A 24,972-nucleotide genomic window follows, 5' to 3' on the forward strand; every position below is an offset into this window, starting at 1 on the left:
CCTGATCAAAGTTGCCTGTGCTCACCTTGATATAAACTGTGAAGGGTGTGATAGCATGTACTTTCTTGAGTTTTAAAAGGAAATAAAGACGGATAAAACAACAGGAAGACTATACACTGGGATTTTCTTGACAGCATTATTTTGCAAGTATATTGATTTCTCCTCAGTTAAAACATTTGACATGGCAACAGCAAAAAACATAACAGTAATTGATCAGGTGTGTGTTGACCTATCCTAACCTTGTAAAATATTCAATAACATGAATTGTTAGTATAATCATATTTTCATTTAATTTATACAAAAGTAAAGTTTTGTGATAAACAGTGTTTTGCTTTCTACTTTCAGAACTCTCTCTCTCTCTCTCTCTCTCTCTCTCTCTCTCTCTCTCTCTCTCTCTCTCACACACACACACACACACACACAGGATCTGGAACTAGCTATGTAGACCAAACTGTCTTTTAACTAAAAAAGTCAATGCGATATATAGGCTTCTACCTCTAGGTGCTGGAATTGAAGACTTGGTCCATCTACTTTTTTTGATGTTTTGGGTTTGTTTGTTCTTGTTTTGAATTAAGCAGTGGGTTTGTCTTTTAGTAGGTAAGTGTAACTTGTTCATTTTTTTTCTTAATATCGTTTCACTAATGCTATGAAATTTTGACATCAGTTTGATGTGAGCCTTCATACTGCTTAACTTTTAGGACTAATGTGATAAAGATTTGCTGATTTCTGAATGGGTCATAGAACAGCATTTAAGCTGAAGAAAAAAAATGGGTAATTTTAATAACGTTATATGTTAAGCTAAAGAGGCTGTGTGGATCTCAAAAGAGAAAACATCAATCTGCTGCCACCATGTTTCTGGATACATTCTTTCTAGAATTTTATGGCTATATAAATGGGGTAGCTCTCTTTAATGTGGAAACCCTAGAATCCTTTATAATTAGCCATTAAATGAACAAAAAACAGTATTTGGCTTTACATGAATATAGACAAATTTATAAACATACTGAGGAATCACAGTTTTGATGGATCCCTTATGCTGTCAGCCTACATTAAATAAAAAAATAGTTATTATTTAACAAATCTTCATGCAAAATAATGAAGACTAAGCTTCTAATGTAGAATAGTGTTTCCATTTAATTTATTCAATTACTATAACAATTTATAATTTCTATTCATAGGAAAACCATTTTTTAATATATTTTAAATAGTCACAATATCAAATAAATGCATTTTCAAGTGCAACACATGTACAATACAAACTATCATTCAATAAACAGTGTGTTGCTTGGGAGAAAAGAGACTTGTCTAATTTTTTCAATCAAATGGTTTCTCAAACATTGTACCTTGAAATGTTCCTTGTAAGAGCGCTTAAATATACAAAATTTCCTTAGTAATATTATCAGGAAAAGGATTTCATGGTCTATTCCTTGGAAGGTAAGGGGTGGTAGGTTTATTTTAATTAGAATGACTGGGCATCATGAAAAAATTAGAGACTCAGGCTAAGGAAAAGGCATTGGTTTAAGTCAGTTTTACTGCTTTCCTTGAAATAGGTGTTAGCTCATGGGAGAGCTTATACTCAAAGAAACTGGATGCATTTAGGCATATTTTTAAAGATTTATTTATTATGTATACAGTGCTTTGCCTGCATGTATGCCTGCACCCAGAAGAGAGCATCAGATCTTCTAGTAGATGGTTGTGAGCCACCGTGTGCTTGCTGGGAACTGAACTCAGGACCTCTGGAAGAGCAGCCAGTGCTCTTAACCTCTAAGCTTTCTTTCCAGCCTGTATTTAGGTATGTTTTTTAGTGCAGAATCTGAAATTTCCCAAAGTTTTCTGAAACCAACTAACATCATATGGATTTTGCTATATTTATTTGTGTTTGGTGCCAAAGCTTCCTTTTTCCAAATACATCATGTAACTAACTAATCAATATCCTTCATAATATAAAAATGGGAAATGTACACTTTTGTTGTTTATTTGAGCATAGTTCATGCCAGCTGCCAGCCTAACTCAGCTTAGGCCCAAATGAGATAGTACCTTGAGATACTCCCAGTATTTTAATAACACTCTAAGACTGTGGATGTGTCCTTGTGAATATATTTAGAAGTTTTAACTATGAAGAGGGAGAAAAAAATGAATTTCCTAGAGGGATGTGGGGAGTCACTGTCTCCTCAGACTAGAATATGTTAACAGACTATGATCTTAGTGGAGTAGTTAAGTAGTAAATATTGTACACACTAGAAAGAAATTAACATTACAAACACATTTGATTAAGTTTATCCTTTGTTATTTTTCATTTAAAAAAATACCTGAGAGTGTTGTTAACTACAGTGTGATTTTATTGTTTATTTTTAAGACAAAATATTTACTGCTTTCTAATATACTGTGATCATATAACAAAAGTAGTTATGAAATAAAGCAAAAGAATTTGGGAGACTAGGAAAAGCAGGGACAGCTAAACTTGTCTTAGGTACTGTGAGAGTGTACCGTCTGTAGGAAACAGTGTTTAGCCTGCGACATTTCTATGTTGCTACATTCTGCTCTAGGTCCCTATAGAGGCTGTTTCACCCGGCCACAGATAAACAACATGAAATTCTGCCACACCTTTGTCGTTTTGTTTTTAAATAAGTCATAGGTACATTGAAGACAGAGTGAATCCATCTCGTATTCAAATAGGGAATTAAGGGGGACTGTGAAATGTACTGACATAGTTTCCTCCTGTACTCCTGAGGCAGATTCATTAAAGAGGTTCTGATTTCATGAACCCCGATTGGAGGGCCTGTGATAAATATACATACGAGTTCCTGGGGTTTAAAGTGGAGAGTGTAAAAGTAATAATCAACAAAAGAAGTAGCAAAATTGAGTACCACCAGCTGAACTTGAGTTGTTAATAGTAACGTTTAATATGGGAGAGAATTACACAATAATGGCCTGAGCAGACAGTGAAACCTGGATTTACTGTGTTTTTAAATTGAGATATAAATAATTTTTTTTGAATGGGAAACCATTGTAATAGCTATCAACTAGCCTAGTTTTCAGGGAGATACCTACAATTTGTATCAAAAAAGAGGGAGTTACATATGGCTTGAAATGTTAAGCAGATTATAAAAAGAGATGTTATACACTTTGATTGAAATAAAATTAAATTATGAAACATTTTATTTAGAAGGTTTGTAATATTTTATACTTATATTTTTAGGACTAAAATGTGTGCAAATTAATAGTAGAATATATATATTCAGAATCAATATTTTTGATTCATGTTTGTTTATTTTATATAAGACATCTAAAGATTATACTTCAAGTAATAGTTCAAGTAATAGGGTAAGTTTATATTTTATTAACATTGAAAAAAATAGGTTGTTTCATATTTTTTTTTCATTTAGGTATCAACAGAGCAATTATCTTCCACTTTGAAAGCTCCTGAACTTTTTTCTTAAATAATTGTGCCAACCCTACACACAGTATTCAATAATACTGTAAAATTATTCCTCACATTCATGCTGATTAGCGTGTAACAAGTGGCCATTTCTTACGAAACTGGCCAGGCCATTAAAATTCGAGGGCATCGATTTCCCTCCTTCAGCTTTATCTGGCTAAAATCCGTTAGTTCCCCAAGCCCCTGCTGTCGGGGATCTCCAGGCTCATCATACTTAACCTCTGCTGAGCCGCCTCAGAATGGAATTTCTTTCACCCCATTCATAGTTTCAATAGCTGAGCAAGCCACACGCAAGTATGCACTGGTCTTTTACCCCGAGCACACTAATCTGATTGTTTTTCCACTCTACAAACTCTGGGTCAACAATCAAGCTGCCGCCAGAAACTAATTAATTTGCAAACGGGCTTCTGTCCTCACAGAGGGAAAGCTTTTGAGAGCCGTGTCAGGGAGGCCAGTCTCACCGTGGTTACAGGCATTGTCCTGGTATCTACTTCTCGGGGTAAATCTCTTGCTTGATGCCCTCGCACAGAGGCCCCAGATTACCCAGTCAGCAGTATAAATCCCTATTGAAGCCAGCCAGGCTCAGAATGCAGTGACACTGGAAGAGGAAATGGGACAGACAGGAGCTGTATTCATCAAACTGACCTTAAATCAAGAGGGAGAGAAATGTAGGAAAAAGTGAGAGAAAAATGGAAGTGGACTTCAAAGACTTTTCTGAGCTATTCTCTCAACCTGTTTCATGCAAGTTTAATTAAAAACCTGAGTATTTTCAGCAAACATAACACCTGCCTACCTTATTTTCTATTCTTATCATTCTACTAGCTTGTCAATAAGTGATTTAAAATTGAACAATACATGAAAGTTGAGAAGTTTCTTGTGTTATATATAAAATATTAAAATAGTGTATCTTAAAATTTTTATTTAGCTCTCGTTTATAAAGATTGAAAACAAATTATTTTTTCTTGCATATTTATGTGTTAAGTTTTACTGGAAATAATTATTCATCCTTATTAATTTTTTTTCAATGAAACTGATTTAAAGTAAGAAAACTTTTCATACTAATATGTCTAGGTGATGGGATTTTGGGGATGTTGCTGTTTGGTAACTTGTAGTTCTTTAAAAGTCCTTTAAAAGCATAGTTAGTGATTTTGTTGAATTTATTATCCTTTCAAGACTAGAACAGTTTCATGATGTATATTTATTTATTAAACAGATTATATAACTGTGAGATATAAACCATTTGTTAGATATTTTTCTCTGGCAATCAATTCATGAGAAAAATAATATTTCTCTATGAAGACTTATTCCGGCACAAATATGGCTACTTATTCAACTTTAACAATAAATATATGAGAAAAAAAGCCCTATCGTTTTATTCCTGATACTGCACGCTGTCATGCCAACATTGCCGACCAAAATAATAAAGGAAATTCTCTGAAGATTAACTCAAAAGTTAAGGAGGACTGAATCTTTTCTACTATATTTATAAAGGCTTCAGATGTTTAAAGGGAGTTTGATGTTCCTTTTTAATATTTTAAAAAGAAGTTTGAAATTAAATTATAATTACATCACTTTCACCTTGTTCTTTCTCCCCAAACCTTTCTATGTACCCAGATCTCCCCCCTTCTTCCAAATTCATGGCCTTTGGCCTTTTTAAAAAAATGTTATATATATAGTTTATATATATGCATATTTATACTTATATATATATTTCTAAAGATAATAAAACAGTATACTCAGTCTGTGTAATAATAGTGTTACTTGCATATGATTTCAGGGCTACTTCAGCCCCAACTGCTTTATTTATAACATCGCTACTCCCATGTGTAAGACTCACGAAGAACACAGAAGAAGGGATGGAAAGATTGTAAGAATCAGAGGAACAGGATATGTCTATGACAGTGCATTTCCTAAACATATCAGGGAAGCTGCACCCATAAAGTCTCCACAACATGAGCGCCTAAACAAGGCCTGAACAAAGACTACACCAATGTCCAGGTAAGCATGGAAGAGGAAACTCTCTTAGACAAAGATCTAAAGTAACACACACTCTGTTTTTGTTTGTTTGTTTTTGGTTTGGTTTGGTTGTTTTCTTAACTAAATGAATTCTTGTATATAACCACAAAGCAAGGTTAATACAGAAGCTTTCCTTCAAAGGTCACAAAAATACCGTCATTTACTAAAGTCACTGAAACAATGCAAAGTGAAATCGTTAAGAATTTTGAGATTATATAAAATAGGTAATTCATTTTGCTTATTAAAAATGCAATTGGACCTCTGACATGGTTTATGTCTTCAATGATGTTAGAATTAAAATTGTTTATTAAAAGTGTTTTACAGGCAATTCAGGACTGGGCCTCTGGTTCCAATATTAATCTGCACTCTTGTAGTTTATTTGAAGTCATGTTTCTTGGTTTTATTTTTCTAAAAATGCATCCTGTGGAGAAATTCAAATCTTCAGAGAATGTGCAATATCCTAGTACATGACCACAGAGGAAGTTATGCTGATTCCAGTGAGGGCAGACCATCCTGGTATGACTGGGAGAGGAAGTCGAATGATGACTTACATACCATTTCAATTACAGAAAGAAAAAAAGAAGAAGAAGAAGAAAAAGCAAAGAAAACAAGTGGGTCGGTTTATCCACAGGCACGATCCTTTTAGGAAATTCCACTAAAAGAAAACAGGTCTTCCTGAAATGAATGGGAAAGCCTCACACTCTGGGCATGTAATTAGGTCTGTTTGTGTTCACCAGGCCCTGGCTCTCTCAAGGATCCGTGTGGTTTCATTGTACTGAAGCCCGATCATGTTGCCCTTTCACCCTCAATCCAATATAACTGCTGACAGAGGGAGCCCTACGCATGTCTCCAGCATTCCGTGGCCAGAGGAGCGTGTTAATGGGCAGAGCTAGCTAGCGATGTAAAGAAAGGCTGCTTAAGGCTCAGAATCTCTGTGTGTTTTATACATTGCTTACATCCTTTTTCATTTCATAGTATTGATAGGAAGCAGTCCGTATTACCTTTCCATCACACATAAGGGTCAAAGTCAAGGGGAAACATCATGTTAAAGCTGATGGATTTTTGTTGCAATTCTACAGCAGTCCAGTATTAGTCAAGGATATGAACAATGTGGAAAACAGTCTTCATCGAATTTAAAAAAAAAACGTGGGCTAGTCATCCATCTATTCTAATGAATGGCTAAAAGAGTAAAGTAACTAGATAGCCCTCTAAATGTTAAGGAATGATTACCCTAAGAGCAGCGGAAATTTGTTTTCTAACCACAAATATACACAGAAAAAGTTAACTTAATTTCTAAATTATTAGAGGCTGAAATTGGAATTGAAGTTTAAAACTGTAACATATTGAGAGAATTTATGAAGCACAAGGGGAAACATGACTTTTAGCACATGTCAAACTCATGCTGTACATGTCTGAAATCAGAAGTTATTTTAATCACTAAAAAACTTAAAATACGGTTTGGTCTAAAACACAGCTATTGTAGACTAATTTGTAAAAACATGCATAGATTTCATATATTTTATTTTTTATGACAAAATATGATTTCTTTTATGACAAATATGTTGAAATTGGACTGGAAATTTTATTGGTAGTATTATAAAAGTGTTTTTTAAAAAAGAAGTATTAAAGTTAGTGAGGGTATACTTAAAAACTCAAGATATTTCAAGATCCAATCCTAGATAGGTATTTTTTCTTTAATATGAGCAAAAATTCAATCACCTCAAATTGATTCATTAGTTTATTCAAATTAGTTGGCAAAATGTAGTGTAGATACGTACCCAAGCTAATTCAGTAGCCCTGAAGACCCCTCTAGAAAATGTCTTATAAGCCAATACACACTATCTGGCAATAATGATGATTCTGTAGTCTATGCTGGTGCCTCAAAAGTCATTCATTTGGTGCAAAAGTATGTAAACATTATGTTTCCAATTTTTTTTCTGTCATGGTATCTGATTTCTCAGAGCCTTTGTTTCACGGTCCCCTGGTCCTGTCATGATCACGCCTGCATCCCCACACTCACAGCAGTCTGGTTTCTGCACCCCATCTGATGGAACCTTTCTGTTAATTTGGAAAAAAACCAGCTCTCACGTTTAGTGCTGAGAGACTGATAACTGAATTCTCAAATGAGCCACACATTTTCAGACATGAAGTACGGAACGGTGGGCAATGGCTGTTTTCCCACAGTGTAAATTCTTCAGACTCAGCTGTCAACATGTGTGCGTGTGTGCAGCATGAAAGCAGCTTTAGCTTGATGACTTTTTTCCTTAAGGCCATAAAAAATGAAATGGATACTACACTCTCTTCTGTGTTATTCCATCTACTAATCAGGTTTTGTTTCTCATGGACAGTGAAAGCCTGTATGAGTCCTAAGGTTCTTAGTAGATCAAAGACGCTTTGTTCCTGAATAAAAAAACAAACATTTTCTCTCCCACACAAATATTTCCATTTGAGAACAGACCAGATAGTGATTTTTAAACAGGGGCTTTCCCTACTAATTTAGCTCCACATCATGCTAGCTTTAATAATTGGTGGTGGGTAGTCTACAGTTCTCTCTCTCTCTCTCTCTCTCTCTCTCTCTCTCTCTCTCAGTTCTCTTTCTCTCTCTCTCTCTTTCTCAAGCTTCAAGCATGCCCTTTTCATCAAGTCATCATCTCCTGTGTTCCTCACTGGGACTTCCAACTTCTCAGAACAGGCAGGAATCTCTGTAATTCCTATACTGCTAGTGTGTGTGTATGTGTGTGTGTGTGTGGGGGGGGTGGTCTGACTGTATGTCCAACACCCTTTCAGTACTATGAGGTATGTACTCAATCATGAATATCTTCATGATTATCTGTAATTAAAACAACAATCAGCAACTGAAGCCAAATTAGGAAGAAGCCTGTGAGAGCAAGAGGTAAGAGTGACAGGGAAGTGACTGCTTTGAAAATGAGCTCATGTATAGTGGAAAATACTGCAGAGAAAATTCTAAATGGCTCTGGATGAAAAACTACAGAAAATCAGAAGTAGACTATTAAAGGCGAGTTAAAGTCAGTTGACAGTGGTGAAAATCTTGAGGATAAAAAGTCCCAGGCAGACAATGAACTTAAGCATACACAAAAGAAGCATTTTGCATGGTGCAACAGATCAAAGTTTCAGGCAGGGAAAGACATTTTGGCAAAGAGAAATATAAGAGGCCGGGAGAGATGACTCAAGGGGTAAAAGTGCTTTTTGTGGTTTCTGTAAGTGTGATGGTCTGAGTTTGAGTTTCAGCCCCACATGGGGGATGATGAAAACCAACCCCCTCAACTTTTCTGACTTCACAAAGCACATGTGCTGTGGCATGTGCACACTCACACACATAGGCATACATACACACATGCCCACACACATGTAAGTACTGAAAGAGACAGAACAACAAAATAAATGTAAACTGGGTGATTTAGGAAAAGTAGCAATGCAATCTTAAAAAGAGGCAGGAGAATCACGTGACTGAGATCGGGCCTGTATCTTTGTTGCTAACACATGAGCAATAATAGTACAATGAGAAGCATTGCCACAGGAGGAAAGAGACTTGGCATGAAGTGCCTGGAGGTCTATTTTATTCTGTGAATGATCACTTTGAAGTCAAGTCCTGATTTTAAAAGAATGATCCCACTCCACTGAAGTTTCACTGAGATCTAGAGATAGATGCGATTTTTTAAAAGGTCAAATGGCTGATAAAAGTAAGGACGTGGGTTATGTGCTCCTCAGCAGAAGTGCTACAGATGTTTGGATGTTGGCGCAGCATCCTGTTTGGAACATAGTTACATTCATTCAGGAAGCCTGGGGAGCCAAGTAAAACTCCAAAGATGAGCTATTAGCAACCAGCAACATTATTTCATGTGATTGAGAAAGGAGAAATACAAGTTTAGATTAAGTCATAAAAGCCACTGTCGTAATAGCCTAGAGATCATTATAGAAATATCTGATTATAGTCAATAAGCAAAACATAATAATCAAACCAGGTAGGTTTGCATGTGTGAGTGCGCAAGCATGCACACAGATGCACATACAAATATACATATATAAGGGTGGCTTACAATCTATTTTTTTCTTATTTAAGCTTGTACATGCTGAATGTTTAACATAATGTTAAAATGATTTAAATACTCTAAAAAAGAGCAGTTTTCAAAAAGCATCCATTCCTCAAGTAGTTAGACTAGTGCTTGACAAGGGGAAACTGAGATTTCATTACAATCTACAACGGATTGTGTCTGTGTAGACTTTCATTTCCTCACCTATAAAGTGAGATAGTTTTGTGTTTGTTTGCATGCTTGTTTTTGTTTCTTGTTTTGTTTTGTTTTTGAGAGATGTAGGAGTATATTGAAAAATTGAAAGCACAAATGTGTAATGTACTTAGCAGGGAAAAACTATTTTTTATGTCAAGGCTTCATATGCTGCTCTCCAAGCAATAACCAGGGATATGGAGGAAAATGAACAGTATCCGTGAGATTTGTTGTGGTATCTTTTTCCGTTGCCTCCCTTCCGCAGCTTCAGGCCAGATCCTTACTTCCCATAGTTGACTACTGAGAAACTTCAAACTTGGCACAAAACTAATTATTTCCTTGGTTTTTAATCTTCTTTTCTCTTCTCCCAGTTTTCTCACACCCATGATTGCGAGGTCACTACCATTATCTTAACAGCTGACTAAATCTAGAGGAGCTGTGTGCTCCATAAAAGGAAATCCTTCCAGAGACAATAGGTGATATGTTCTATGCCTGTGTTCTCACACATTCACCTTACCATTGAGCCACCGGGAGTCATGCTGCTCGGTCCTGATAGGGTGATGGTGGCCTAGTGTTCTAAAGATAGCAAAGTCTCGTCCCATGAAATCTGCAGCAGTTCCAGAGTATAACTCGCCATCTGCATGGTGACAAAAGGAAGCCAGGCACGTGTTACTCAATCGAAGGGAGACAAGAAAAGCAAAGCAGCAGTGACATAATTTACATGTTACAACAAATGATATTTTCATTATCAGGCAGAGCTATCCGCATTTCACTCTTTGATCCTGAAAAGAAGGTTCTATTGTAAGTGATCATTTACATGTTACTCACTGAGTCACAGGTTAGGAAAGCAGAATAAAGTCTGGTTCACTGAACATAGCCAAATGTGAAATTTTTTGATCTTCCCATTGGTGAACTTAACAAAACGCAAGCATTAGAAACTGCATTCATCACATAGTTCACTTTCACTTGGGTAAGGGTCTTATGGCTCAAATAACCATATTTTGCATGGTGAGATATCTGATAAAGTCATGCTTATAACTTACTTTAATGTTAATTAAATGTTTGATGTACTATTTTCCAGTAGGATCTGGTAAACAAGATTTAAAAGTTAAAAAAAATAATATTCTTCTTGCTTTTTTAAATTTAATTTTTACATGTGCGTTGGTGTGTGTGTGTTTGCCTGTGTAGAGGTACACATTTGTATAAGTGTGTGGAGGCCCAATATTGACCTCATGTGATGTTCTCCATTGCTTTCCCTTTGCCCTTACTGAGGACGGTTCTCCTGAACATGGGATTTACCAGTTATGGAGAGTTTAGCTGGGTAACTCCCCTGAGTTCTCCCGACTCTGCTCACTGAGTGCTGGGATTAAAGGCAAGCTTTGCAGCCATGGCACATTTTCATGTGGATTCTGGAGAAACCAAAATTTGGCTTTACACTTGCCCTGCTATTACTTTATCCACCCAGTCATCTCCCAAGCTTCCTTTTTATTTTTTAATTCTTCCAGCATAGAACATGTTTTGAACTGGTATAAGGCATTGTAAAGTACAAACCTAAATCTACAACAGGCCTTCCTCTTTCACAAAACTGTTGAAGAGCAAGTAGTTCCGGAAAGCCCAGATTGAATTTACTGAGCTCACGATTCCATTTCTTTCGATGTTTTGCTACTGCCTTCGCATGGACCCTCAGTCACAGTTTAATAATGGAAGAATCATTATCAGGAGGTAAAAAGAAAAAAAAAAAAGCCCAGATGGGAAGAGAAGGACAAGAAAGAGAAATTACGTCAGCTGACTACCATTCTGTGCTGGTCAGGCAGCCGGCCTCTGCCTTGATGTTTTCAAATAATCTCATTCAGTTCTGTCAATGTCCGTAGGAAAGAAATAATTTCACCCCTGATTTTCAGTTCAGTAAGGCCAAGGTTATTCAGCTTAATGGTTAGAGACCCAGTGTGAAGGTTCGAATCCAAGCCTGCTTAATTCTAAGGCTATCAGGCTAAAGCATACCAAATTCAGTTAAATAAAGCTTTAACATTTTATGTTTTCTCTCAATGAGACAGAAAGCATCCCATGTTCATTTTTTTTCTTGATAACATGTAATTGACAAACTACTTAGGGTGAATTGCTGCATGTATAAAGCAAAACAACTAAAATGATTAAATATGGTTCTACAAACAACACATAAGCATTTAAAATATTAATGATATTTTTTGATTATTAAGATGGGCTAATGTTCTCAAAATCATCAACTTGAAAATAAACACAAAGAGATCATAAAAAGTAAGTTGAATATTTGTATGTCACTTATTTTCCATATAATTTTATATTAAAGAAATGTAAAATTATATGTCAGTTTTAAAGTATAAATGCTTTAGGGATATTTAATTAATATCATTGGTTACATGTTATTCTTCAGTTATAAATGCAATTTTCATTTACAAGAGCTTTGCAACCAACTAGATAGTCTCACTGGTCTAATTCAAATTAACTACTTCAGTTGAACTTTGCCTTCTTGCAGTTTTGTGTGCTATTTGATTGACTGGTTTTGCTTCTTGAGACATGGCCTCATGGCTGGCCTTGAACTCATTTTGCAGATCATGCTGGGCTCAAAATCATGGATATTCACCTGCCTTTGTCTCATAATTCCATGGATTAAGGTTGTGTGCCACCATGTCTAGCTTTCTGAAGTGTGTCATGGACTTTGAAGAGTCTCCAGAACAGTTGGAGAATAGGGAGAGGAAAAGAAAATTACTTTAAAGGTGCCTGTTTTGTTTGGCAAATGAACTTTAAAATTGATTACTTGCTTTAGATTGCTGTGACTCAAGATGAACAAATTATTTTGGGACAGTAATTTATCACAGGTTAGTAGTTAAAGTAAGAATGCTATTGGCAGTACTTCCAAGTCATCCTACCTATGGTATCTTTTGAATTCCAAAGTATCTGTACTTTCTTTACTTCACTAAATGTTAAGTGCAAATCTGATTCATTCTCATAACCTATGATACAGACAGAAACACAGCACTATGGAGAAGGTACTCATTCATTTCAAGGGCTTTTTGGAATATTTAAATGCTTATTGATTCCTTATCATTTACTAACATTTAAGCATTTTAATATTTTTATTAAAGTTAATAACTTAAACTTTAACAAGGTGTTGGTAAAAAATATATCACAACTTTTGACATCAGTGAGAACAAGAGGATGGAGGTTAAAATTGTGTGTGAATGGTTGGAGAGATGGCTCAACACTTAAAGGTTAAGCTCACAGCCAAAATATCAAAGTTGTGTGTGACAGTTTCTTGAAATGGCCCTACCTCAAACCCTGTGAGGTTAAGACCTGTGTCTTGAAATTTACAAGCATAAAATTATTTTTTGAACTTCGCTGCAGAGGAAGCATGTCATGTGATAAAAATAAAAACAGGTGAAAATAAAACAGCAAGCAGATGAGCTAACCAGTGTCTATTAATGTCAGTTAATGACACCCAACAGGAGCCTGCTTCAGACATGGAAAAGAATATAATGCTATGATCATGCTAACTCTCTTCTTGTTTGTTTTTTTGTTTGTTTGTTTGTTGTCATTGTTGTTTTGTTTGTTTTTCAAGACAGGGTTTCTCTCTGTAGCCTTGGCTGTACTGGAACTCACTCTATAGACCTGTCAGGCTTCAAACTCAGAGATTCACCTGCCTCTGCCTCCCAAGTGCGGAGATTAAAGGCATGTGTCACCACTGCCTGACTCAGCTAACTCTTAGGAGGACCTCCACTATCAGCGTATTGGGGGAGGAGCATAGGAGGAGATGAGGAGGGAGAGTAGGGTCAAGGGAGGACACTGCAGCTGGGGATACAAAGTGAATAAATTATAATAATAAAAAAATAAAAAAAGAATTAATTAAATACAGAATTACTTGCTTTGGTTATGTAAAACCTACTCAGAAGGGAATTGAGAAGCAAAATTACAACACGTCTTTGTCTATAGAAGGGTTTGGTTCTCTGACACATTTGCTGGGTTATGTGATTAGTTCTCTTGTTCACTGTCATAGAAGGATGAAAAACTCAGCATCAGTAAAAGACTGAGGAGAGGCTAATTTTTTTTCCTATTTTTACAACAGATAGGAAGATAGTTTGGACAAAGTCGAAGAACTCAATTTTCTTTACTGAGAAAATAATTAAATTTAAAAATTGACTTTTGAACAATTGGAAGGTTGAGGTTTAGGTATCAGCTGCCCACAGTCATGGAAAATTGCCTTTCAGCCAAACATTACTTTCTGCACAAGACAGGGTTAGCTTTTTGAGCTGGATGATATCAGATAATTATGAGGCCTTTCAGGGCATGGTCTCTTCTTGTTCATGCTCATTGTCAGTAGCTGTTTTTTGCTTTCGGGCTTAGATACAATTCCCTGCTGAGAGTTCTAAAAGGATTCTTATCATGGCTAATGGTTACATAGAAGATATAATATCTTTGTTATTTTGGCTGATAGTTTAGGTGGCAAAATGCCCCACTCTTACATTTTTAGTTGTTAAGCAGAAATATAATAACAAGACTGTGTCTGTGCCAGTTAACACATTTGAATATTTCCAGCAGGCACTACAGTTAGTTCATAGTCTGTTGCTCTCTCAAATGATCTAGGTTCTTTGGACTTTACATAATATACAGTACCTTCATGGGCTTAGGTAAGTATAACAGTGACAACAAAATTCTACTAACAATAGTTTTGACATTTTTAGGCAATGTATGAAGTAATCAAATTATATGTTGATTCTTGACCGCATTGTTAATATGCACTTTTTGATACATGTTATTGTAAATATGAAGTAATATATTTATATATATTACATACATAATACATATTTCTGTTTTGAGTCTCATTACTGTTGATACATACCCTTGAAGGCCCTATGTTCAATAAGCCACTAGTAAAAGGAAAGATGGAATGTGTCCTATTCTGTTAAGTTGATAGTAGAGTAATATACTCCAGAATATGGACACTGTCTACCCAGCAAGGTCTTAAAGCATCTGTATGAAGAAATAGCACATGGGAAGGTTGGTGGCTCAAAAGTAATACATGGGATGATGATACACAGTGCCGACAGATGTAAATAAACTATCTAGAATGTGCCAAAGACCAAGATGAGTATTTGAGTACATGCCCATTCTGTCTTAACTGTAACCTTTTAAAACTATGTCTAAGAAAGTCATAATTTCTTGGGATGAATGAAAACAGCTTTGTGACCTCCACATCCAGGACATCTGAGTTCCCTGAGAAACGTGTATTAAAAACAAAAGTTCACATGTACTCTAGAATTTCTGTTCACAGCTCAAGATGAAGTAACAATGTGGCTTAGATCAGCTAATGTCTTGGATTACAATTCCTCAGAAGGGTGTGGTGAGGAGAAACTGAAGAAGGAAAAACAAATTTCCTGACGAAATTGTAGCATTTCTGGCACAGGTGAGGAGTATGACATGAATGTGAGCAAATATCAAACAAACCTAAAGACCAGGCTATTATGCTGTTAACACCTTCGGTAAATTCTCCTCACAGAGGAGTGGGTAATAAGAAACAGAAGAAGAAAGGAAGTTTATCTCTCTGCTTTTCTGTTCCCAACCCGCACTGCAAGAATGAGACCCAGTGGTAGGATTCAGGGAACGTTTACCATGTCTGTTGTTACTGAGCACTTTCTCTACAGCAGCACCTGTATGAAGGCTTTGTTCTAAAGGTTGTTCTTTTACAGCTGACACTTTTCTGCAATGCTGTGTCTGCATGGCATGAAATTAATAAGGCACCAACTGTGCTTTGCAGTTCCTCATAGGTAGCTATCAGTAGCTTATGTTTGTTTCCACTTCACATAAATACAGAAATGCACATACTCTCAAATTGCAGTGCTCTATTACACTGCATTATTTAATTCTCACAGACGCCGGCAGAATTAGCATAGTGTACTATTTTATATATCAGCGAAGTGAAGCTTAGAGCGGTTCAGTTATATCTAATCATTTTCAAAGAGTACCTCACTTGTTCTAATACCCACTGAGAGTATGTTTTAATGCCAAATTATTTTTTTCCTGAGGCAAGGCAGAGTTCCAGCTTGAACATACAAACCTGAGTGAGAGCTCCAGACCTTTGAAATACATCTCAGTAACACCCCTTCCTGATGGAATATTTCTAAATTATTAGTGTGCATTACCTGGGAGAGGTTTCAGTGAGAAAATAAAACTGCTCTCAAGTTGGCTATTCTTTCATATCATGAAAATGTGAGTTACTATTTAATTAGTCAGGAAAGTACTAGGTTTTACTCTTGTGCTCTGTTCACACCTGGTATTTATACAGAGCAGGGGAGCAAATGCTATCTTTATTTAATAAGTATATTTTAAACAAAGTAAAAAAAATACTTACAGATGGAGGAGCTGAGAACTATCTTAAAAATAAATTCTCCGGTTCTTTCATTACTTAAAAAGATTTAAAAATAGTTAATTAAGATAACTTGAAAGAACCATGTATGGAGAAGACCTAAAACCCCTCCTCAGATGTAGCCCATAGACTCAGTCTCCAAGTGGGTTCCCTAGTAAGGGAGCAGGGGCTGTCTCTGGCATGAACTCAGTGGCTGGCTCTCTGATCACCTCCCCCTGGGGGGTGCAGCCTTGCCAGGCCACAGAGGAAGACAATGCAACCAGTCCTGACAAGACCTGATAGGCTAGGGTCAGATGGAAGGGGAGGAGGACCTCCCCTATCAGTGGACTAGGGGAGGGGCATAGGAGGAGAAGAGGGAGGGAGGGTGGGATTGGGAGGGGACAAGGGAGGGGGCTACAGCTGGAATACAAATTGAATAAATTGTTATAAATGATAATAATGAAAAGAATAAAAAGGTAACTTGAAGAATTTAGAGCAAGTAATTGGACCTGGGCACTTTGCTATGCATTCGTCAAAAGAAAAAGATCTAGTTGTCTACAGTCAACATTTAAAAGCTTGTGACATTTGTAAAGAGGTTATGCTAAAGTTTGGTAGTTTGTGCAAACTAAATTTTTAACTTGTCCATTAACTATTGGCTGGAACATCTTCATACTGGCATTGCACGTGTAAGTATATTCTGCTAAGTATAATACCTTCTGCTGAGACAAATTCACAGATGTTTTGAGTGAAACCTAGATTTGGAGAAAAAAGTAGCCTTGGACTCTCTCTCTTATGTGCTGAAATGAGGAGGAATACTGAAGTTATTTGAGAAGATAGGACGTCCACATCGCTATCCTCTAATATGTAAGGTGCCTCCTGTACATTTCTGTGTTCAAAACTTTGCTTAACACAGAAATATTTACATTTAAAAGACCCACAAAGCTAGTGATTCATATTAAAACTAAAATTCATATTAGAGCATTACAAGAGAAAATGCCTAAAACGTCAAATGAAGATAATTTACGCACTGTGATAAGAAGACTTGTAATACACATCGAAGGAAAATAGTCACAGCAAAGAAAGTTATAGCTCTTGGATTAAAATGCTGTGGCATGGGATGGAAAGATGAAGCTTTGAGTAGAACCCCTTCCCACCAACCAGTCTGTCCAGCTGAGTGCAAGCCGCACAGCCCACATGGTGACAGGACAGAAGGAGCTCTCACAGCCTGTCCTCTGCCCTCCGCACGCAAACTGTGGTGCTCCCTCGCTAGCATATCCAGCACACTAGACGAATGAGTAAATGTTCAATCGTTTAAAATAAGTCATTGTGGATATTTTAAGAGTCTTTTACCCAATCTGGAAGGAGCTGCTCTTACTTCCGCATCTTGTTTTTCACTGATTCGGAAATTAATTTATTTTTCTCTATTAATAAGCACTTCATTGCTCCTAAATTGATGGCCACAGTTTTGCTGTAGTTGGTGTGTTAGGCCTGCACTCTCACGGAAAGCGTGCATTTCTAAAAGGTCTATTGTTCTTTCCCAGCCCCATATCCTCTCGCTGAACTTCACTCTTTCTCTTTTCCTTTTCATCAACCTATACATCTTTTTCAAAGAAACCCTAATAGAAAACCAAACGTTAGAGTTTCTTTTTCTTCGTGGACTTTGTGTGGTTGCATACCATGAGAGCTATGTAATGCCAACTGTCATCATCCTTTCTCAGTGGAATAATAAAATAAATAAGCAAATCCCTTTTGAGGAACATACCACAAGCTAATACAACTTTAGGCACATTTTTACAGACTGCATTTTGAATAATATTTCTCATGTTTAGTGTTCAATTTAAATAAATAGAGGTTACAAGTAAGAACAAGGTATGGTTGCTCCTCATTGTTTAAGACAGCTTTCAGATTTCAATATGCATGTGAGAGCAAGCAATCCACATGTAAGCATTAGGTTTCTCATGAACAGGGAAATTATAAATTTTCTAACTATGCAGCTTTTCTTCAGGCCTAAAAAGTTTTTTTTAATGTTTCATAAAAGAATCAAATCAACCTACAATTGTCTACATTGAAAAAAAGTGTAAAAGAGGTAATTTATATTACAATTTTTTTTATTCCAAATGGAGGAAAGATTAGTGATAAAGTAAACACTGGACAATTGTGCTTATGTATCTTTGTGGTTAATATATGATTAGAGTATTATTTCCTTGACTATAAAAAGTATTTTTACAAAAATTTAAATGTTTATAAAATTCTGAGAAATAAGGTAAGCACTAATTTACTTTTTAAAATTCAAGTAAACTATGATGTCTGAAAACTTTCATTATTTTTAATTTCTACAGTATATGAAAAAGAAAAAGTACATTCAAAATTTAATAAGGCAGGAAGAGTGAAGCAAATTAAAAGGAAAGAAGGAAGGAGCAGAGAGAGGCTGGGAGGAAGACTACTCTGCATGATTTCTTTATTTCATATTTAGTTAAGCCAAGTTTTCAAATGTTAAAAGGCTGTCCAAAAATGCTTCACCTTTTGGAGCTCCTGTCCCCTCCAGGTCTTTCTATTTCCTCCTTCTTCCATAAAATTCCATACAGTCTGCCCAAAGTTTGGCTATGATTCTCAGTCTCTGCTTCCATACCTCAATCAATGGAGCCTTTCAGAGGCCCTTTGTGGTAGGCTCTTGTTCTGTTCCCTATCATCTTCCTACTTCTGATGTCTATCCGGTTTGCCCTTCTGAATATTGAGCATCTTCCCTAGGGTCTTCCTTGTTGTTTAGCTTCTTTTTAAAATTAATTTATTATTAATTACAGTTTATACACTTTGTATCCCAACTGTAGCCCCCTCCTTCATTCCCTCCAAATCCCACTCTCCCTCATCTCTTCCCATGCCCCTCCCCAAGTCCACTGATAGGGAGGTCCTCCTTCCCTTCCCTCTGACCCCAGCCAATCAGGTCTCATCAGTTCTGGCTCCCCTCAGGGTGAGGTGATCAAATAGCCAACCACTGAGTTCATGTTAGAGACAGTCCCTACTCCCATTACCAGGGAACCCACTTGGAGACTGAGCTGCCATAGGCCATATTTTTGCAGGGGTTCTAGGTTATCTCCATGAATGGGTCCCAGTTGGAGTATTAGCCTCAGAAAAGACTCCTTTGTCCAGATCCTTTGGTTCTTCTGTTCTTGTGGAGCTCCTGTCCCCCTGCCCCCCAGATCCTTCATCTCCCTCTTCTTTCACAAGACTCCCTGTACTCTGCCCAAAGTTTGGCCACAAGTCTCAGCATCTGCTTTGATACCCTGCTGAGTAGAGTCTTTCAGGGGCCCTGGGTGGTAGGCTTCTGTCCTGTTCCTTGCCTGCTCTCTCTTCTTATGTCCATCCTGTTTGTCTTTCTAACTGAGGATTGATCATCTTACCCAGGGTCCTCTTTCTTATTTATCTTTAGGTGTATAGATTTTATTATGTTTACCATATCTTATAGGTCTACATAAGTGAGTATATACCATGTGTGTCTTTCTCCTTCTGGGATACCTCACTCAGGATGATCTTTTTTAGATCCCACCATTTGCCTGCAAATTTCATGATTTCCTTGTTTTTAATAGCTAAGTAGAATTCCATTGTGTGAATGTACCACAATTTCTGTATCCATTCTTCTGTTGAGGGACATCCCAAGTTGTTTCCAGATTCTAGCTTTTATGAATAACGCAGCTACAAACACGTTTGAACAAATGCCCTTGTTGTATAGTTGAGAATATTTTGGATATATGGCTAGGAGTGGTATAGCTGGTATACCTGATCTTGAGGTAGCACTATTCTTAGTTTTCTGAGAAAGCGCCAGATTGATTTCCAAAATGGTTGTACAAGTTTAAATTCCCACCAGCAATGGAGGAGGGTTCCCCTTTCTACACATCCTCTCCAGCATGTGTTATCACTTGAGTCTTTTATCTTAGCCATTCTGACTGGTGTAAGGTAAAATCTCAGGGTTGTTTTGATTTGCATTTCCCTCATGACAAAGGACATTGAACATTTCTTAAAGTGTTTCTTTTTCATTCGATATTCCTCTATTGAGAATTCTCTGTTTAGCTCTGTATTCCATTTTTGTAGCAGAGGCTGAGACTCATAGCCAAACTTTGAGCCGAGTGCAGGGAATCTTATGAAAGAAGGAGAATTTAGAAAGACCTGGAGAGAACAGAAGCTCCAAAATGAGACCAACAGAGCCAATAAACCTGAGTCATGGGGTCCCTGCAGAGACTGATACCCCAACCAAGGAGAATGCATGGTGAGGACCTAAAACCCCTGCTCAGTTGTAGCCCATAGACTCAGTCTCCAAGTGGGTGTCCTAGTAAGGGGAGCAGGGGTTGTCTTTGGCACGAACTCAGTGGCAGGCTCTCTGATCACCTTCCCCTTGGGGGTGCAGACTTGCCAGGCCATAGAAGAAGACAAGGCACCCAGTCCTGATGAGACCTGATAATCTGGGGTCAGATGGAAGGGGAGGAGGGCCTCATCTATTAGTGGACTAAGGGAGGGACATAGGGAGAGAAGAGGGAGGGAGGGTGGAATTGGGAGGGACCACAACTAGTATACAAAATAAATAAATTTTAATAAATAATAATTAATAAAAAATGTTTCCCCTTTCAATACACACTGACTCTCCCCTATTCCCCTAATTTGACTTTTCATACTGTTAAGTATTCTCCAGTTCTCTGCAGCAGCGAAAAACCAAAAAAACAGAAAAGAGATGAGAGTAAAGAAAAAAGTAAGTTGACTAAACCATTATGCAAATGGTTAAGCAAAGAAGATGCTAAAGTCAAAAAACATGATGACAGAATATTTTTCTTAGGCTGGCATATATGACAAGATACTCCAATGAGTTGAAGAAAATACCACCAGGGGGTCTTTGCCAAGTATACTACCACCATTTGTCTTGACTATGCTGATGAAGTTGTCCAAATGTTGAAACAGTAGCATCTTGAACTGCAACTCTCAAGATTCACTGAATGTCATTCTTTCTTACTCATATCTCAATTTTTTTAAGGTTTTTTTTTTTTTTTTTTTTTTTTTTTGACATGCTTTCTCTGAGTAGCCTTGGCTGCCCTGGACTCACTCTGTAGACCAGGATGACCTCAAAATCAGAGGTTATCTACTTCTGCCTCCTCAAGTCCTAGCATTACAGGCGTGTGCCACTGTGCCCAGCATGGCTCAAAAATTTTATTGAAGTATTTCATGAAATGAAAGCGAAAGCCTTCTTTCAAAATCAAAAATTAAAGTTCAACCAAGGGATGTACAGTGATTCAGCCAACTATTCTAAAGGTACGATTAAACTATTTTTTCAATCAGGAATCAGTTTGAGTAGGACAACAATTAGCTTTTTTTTTTCTTTCCTTTTTAAGAAATTTATTTGTGACCATCACAGGTGATACTCTCTGCCTGACAATATTAACGAATAAGAATTAAACAGGTTGGCAGGGAAAAGGAACAGGCAACCTTGTTATTAGTTATAAGATTCGCTCTTTAACAAATCGCTGGCTACGTACCTATTAGAAGAGAAGCTGTCAGGAGTTTGGGGTCATAAGGACTCTTCCCACGACCATTTTCAAAATGTGAGTCATGCAGTTTAAAAATGTTGTCCTGAAAATTAAAAAAGAGAGAGGTTTCATTTATTTATAAAAGAAGCGTTTTCAACATGTCAGTAAATCAAGAAGTTGAGCAGTCACGTCCAGAATGGAGGAATTTGATTTGTTTAAACTTTAGAGATGACAAAATAAATTAAATGGATTGAAAGAGCTAGCAGAGAAGCCAAATAGCTACTTAGTTTGATGATTTTTTTTGGGGAGGGGGGCGGTTCGTAGCTGTATGCATGCTCCAAATGAAAAGACACAAATGAGGGCCGAAGAGCAGGATTTGTTATGGTGGGAATAGGCTGATCTTTTAATTTTTCATGTATGCCAAGAAAGATCTTGTAACACGCAATGGATCTTGGAGAAATAAAATTTAGGTGTGCATAACGTGACTCATTTTCTTCTTCATAGAGAAGAAAATAACATTGAGATTACATTTCTAGATCATTTCCATCTTTTTATTTTTTGTACACACAATCCATTAAAAGTACTTAGCCACAATAGTCAATTCTCCTGCTCTGTTCTCTCTGCTTCTCCTGTAATTTTGTGATACTTAATTAACTAGTAAGGGACATAAAACCATCCTTATCTCTCTACAAGGAACCACCATGCTTTAGGTTGAGTTTGCCTGTATGGTGGAATCAATGGAACATTAAGCACATTTTAAACAGGTAGGTCATCTCTTTGGGGGGGGGGAGATTGGGGTCAAGTACCGGGATGAATGAATAAACTTTTAACTACCTACAGATATATGCTCATATCACAAGGTAGCTTATGCATAACAGGCATCCATAACATCAGAAGCCCAACAAGTAGGTCTTTGATTCACAGCTAAGAACCCCCTGTCGGAATGTATATTGTTAGGTATATATGATAGGTAAGTAAACTCGAGCATTTTTGGCACTTTACATACATGGGTGACCTGGGGATTAATAAAGGTAGAATATGTATGCTTTTTCCAGTAGCACATTAACTTGTCTATACTCTGGAATAAAATAGTGGTGTTGGCAATTTTTCTACCAATCACATAAAAGTATTTTCCAACTTATAATGGCAAACGATTCATTTTATGGTCAATAAGCATCACTTTAACATTTAATATTTCTGATTGAACTAATGGCAGGGTTTCAAATTATACCTCTTAGAACCCATTTTGAATTGCAAAGAAAAGTGAAAACGGAAGGAAACTGAGGCATTCTGCAGTTTTGCTAGAGTGACCATGAATTACCTGCCTTACTCTTTCTTGTCATTGACTCAATATTTTGTATCAGCTGTCCTCTAGCAATGATGACTTTGTAGCTTTGTTCTGAAATTCATGCCGAGCAATAATTTATGTTTTTTTTTTTTTTTCTTTCTCAGAATCGTGCTGTTAGAGCAGAAATGTAGCGGATCCAGGCACCAAGCCCAGCTTGGCAAATAACCAGATTCAAATTTTCAGTGGCCATATCATAACTCTGAACCTCTGGGCTCAAAAGTCAGTTTTAATATGAACATTTAGCTTTACAGTTCTATCAGGAAAATTACTAAAAATTTACGTGAAGAATCAATACAGAAAAATAAATAACAGCTTATTTTTCTCTTAATGTTGCTCACATGATCACGCAAAGAATATGCATGCATAAAACAAGTTGTTACTCATATTGTAAAATTTCTTAATGTAAAATGAAAGAAATCATGTTATGATTGCATAAACCACCAGATATATAACCTTAGCATAGACACTTTAGTACTTAAAACACAACATGAAAATTATTAGCGTATACAAATGAAGACATAGACTTAAATGCAATAATTTTATTTCATGTATCTTTATTAAAATTAGAAACTAGAAGATAAAAATGTATATTTGGGGAGGTATATCCATGTTTGAGTCTACAGTGGACAAATCAAGTCAAACACGATCACTGAGTATGAGTATTTATTGAAAGTTGGAAGAAATACCTAGAGAAGTAGTTGAAAAAAACAGAACAGATGCTGTTGTTTCTTTTACCCATAGACATTGACCAACACAGAGAACCCATCCTTACAAAGTATGAAGGACTTAATGTGACATGTGTCCAAATTAATCAGACAATGCCAGGAGAGATAAGGTGAACTTCCAATGTCATAAGGTAATTGATTTACAAAGTAAAACATTCGCCTCCAAAGGAGTAGAGGTCAAGCACATCAGTCATTGTTAAAGAGGAGAGGAAAATTGACCCTTGAAAATGGTTTTGGGTACAATGCTCAAAACTTGCTTTCTTTTTAGTTAACTCTGCATATAAATACTAAGTTAGTCACTCCTTCCGCTGATAAAATACCTTCTCTTTCATCATAACTGCTACTGAAGTTTCTGAATATCTCCTATGCAACTGTTCTGAGTTCAGTTTTCTTTCCAGTTCAGTGGTCATGGAATATATACCTCCTTTCTGTAGAGAGCAGTATATCAAGTTATTTGCATACACATACTTGTAGCATAAAGCCCATACCTATTACATGTGCAAATGAAACCAAAGGTACAGAAATTGGACAAAATGGGTGTTATTCCTGGCTCTTTGTTTTGCTAGCTTTGGACCTCAGGCAGGACCTCCAGCCCTTCCAAAACTCAGATTCCTCATTTGCAACAGAATAAGAAAAAATACCACTTTTAATGTAAAAATCTGTTGTGATAGCACATAAAATAGAATTTATCCTAGAATCTGTTCCTTTTTTGCTACAGTGAAATCATTTTATCTCATGCTTATAAAAATTTCACATACCACAGAGAAAGTGTCTTTCTATGATCACAACCAGAGCTTAGAATGGATTTTTAAAATGAATTTAAATATTTGATCTCCCATTGAACACTGGAGATTTTCTTTCCTCTTGTTGGATGAAAATATACTTGAAAAGCCTTATTGGGGGAAAAAAAGGACCCTTCAAAGTGCAAAAATTTTGATTTTTTTAACATGAGTGTTTTTTTCCAAATAAGGTGGAGGGCAATGTGTAAAACGACTTAGTGGTACAGCCATAATCCTAACAGTTGAGAGGAAGATCAAAAGTACCAAGTCACCCTTGCCTACATGGTAAGTTTGAGACTGGCCTGTGCTGCCTGAGATTGTGTTTCACAACAACAAAGAAAGAAAAAAAATTGGGAAAATTTGAGAAATCACAACACTCTTAAAATAGATTACCTCAAAAATGTTCATTATTCAGCGAGGAAAAAAATTATTCCAGCAGCATAGATAATTTCTTTACCAATGAAGTCTTACAATTACCCATCTGAAAGGGCTAGCACCTACCAATAATTAAAAAAGAGTGAACATAAAGAAAGCAAAT

At 36.6% G+C, this 24,972-nt stretch overlaps 1 protein-coding gene across 4 annotated transcripts in view; it reads right to left on the reverse strand.

The window, feature by feature from the left end:
- Sema3a (semaphorin 3A) overlaps positions 1 to 24,972 on the reverse strand; it is a 483,245-nt gene that overhangs the window by 75,244 nt on the left and 383,029 nt on the right. For all 4 annotated transcript variants that reach the window (XM_060374188.1, XM_060374185.1, XM_060374186.1 and 1 more), the window contains 2 exons: positions 21,592 to 21,685; positions 10,217 to 10,336 (listed from right to left, as the gene is read on the reverse strand). In XM_060374188.1, coding sequence (XP_060230171.1) covers positions 10,217 to 10,336; positions 21,592 to 21,685 — 214 coding nt within the window. The remainder of the gene's footprint in view (positions 1 to 10,216; positions 10,337 to 21,591; positions 21,686 to 24,972) is intronic.

Source organism: Meriones unguiculatus, chromosome 21 (assembly GCF_030254825.1).
Source record: "Meriones unguiculatus strain TT.TT164.6M chromosome 21, Bangor_MerUng_6.1, whole genome shotgun sequence".
In the NCBI taxonomy this organism is placed as follows: Eukaryota; Metazoa; Chordata; class Mammalia; order Rodentia; family Muridae; genus Meriones; species Meriones unguiculatus.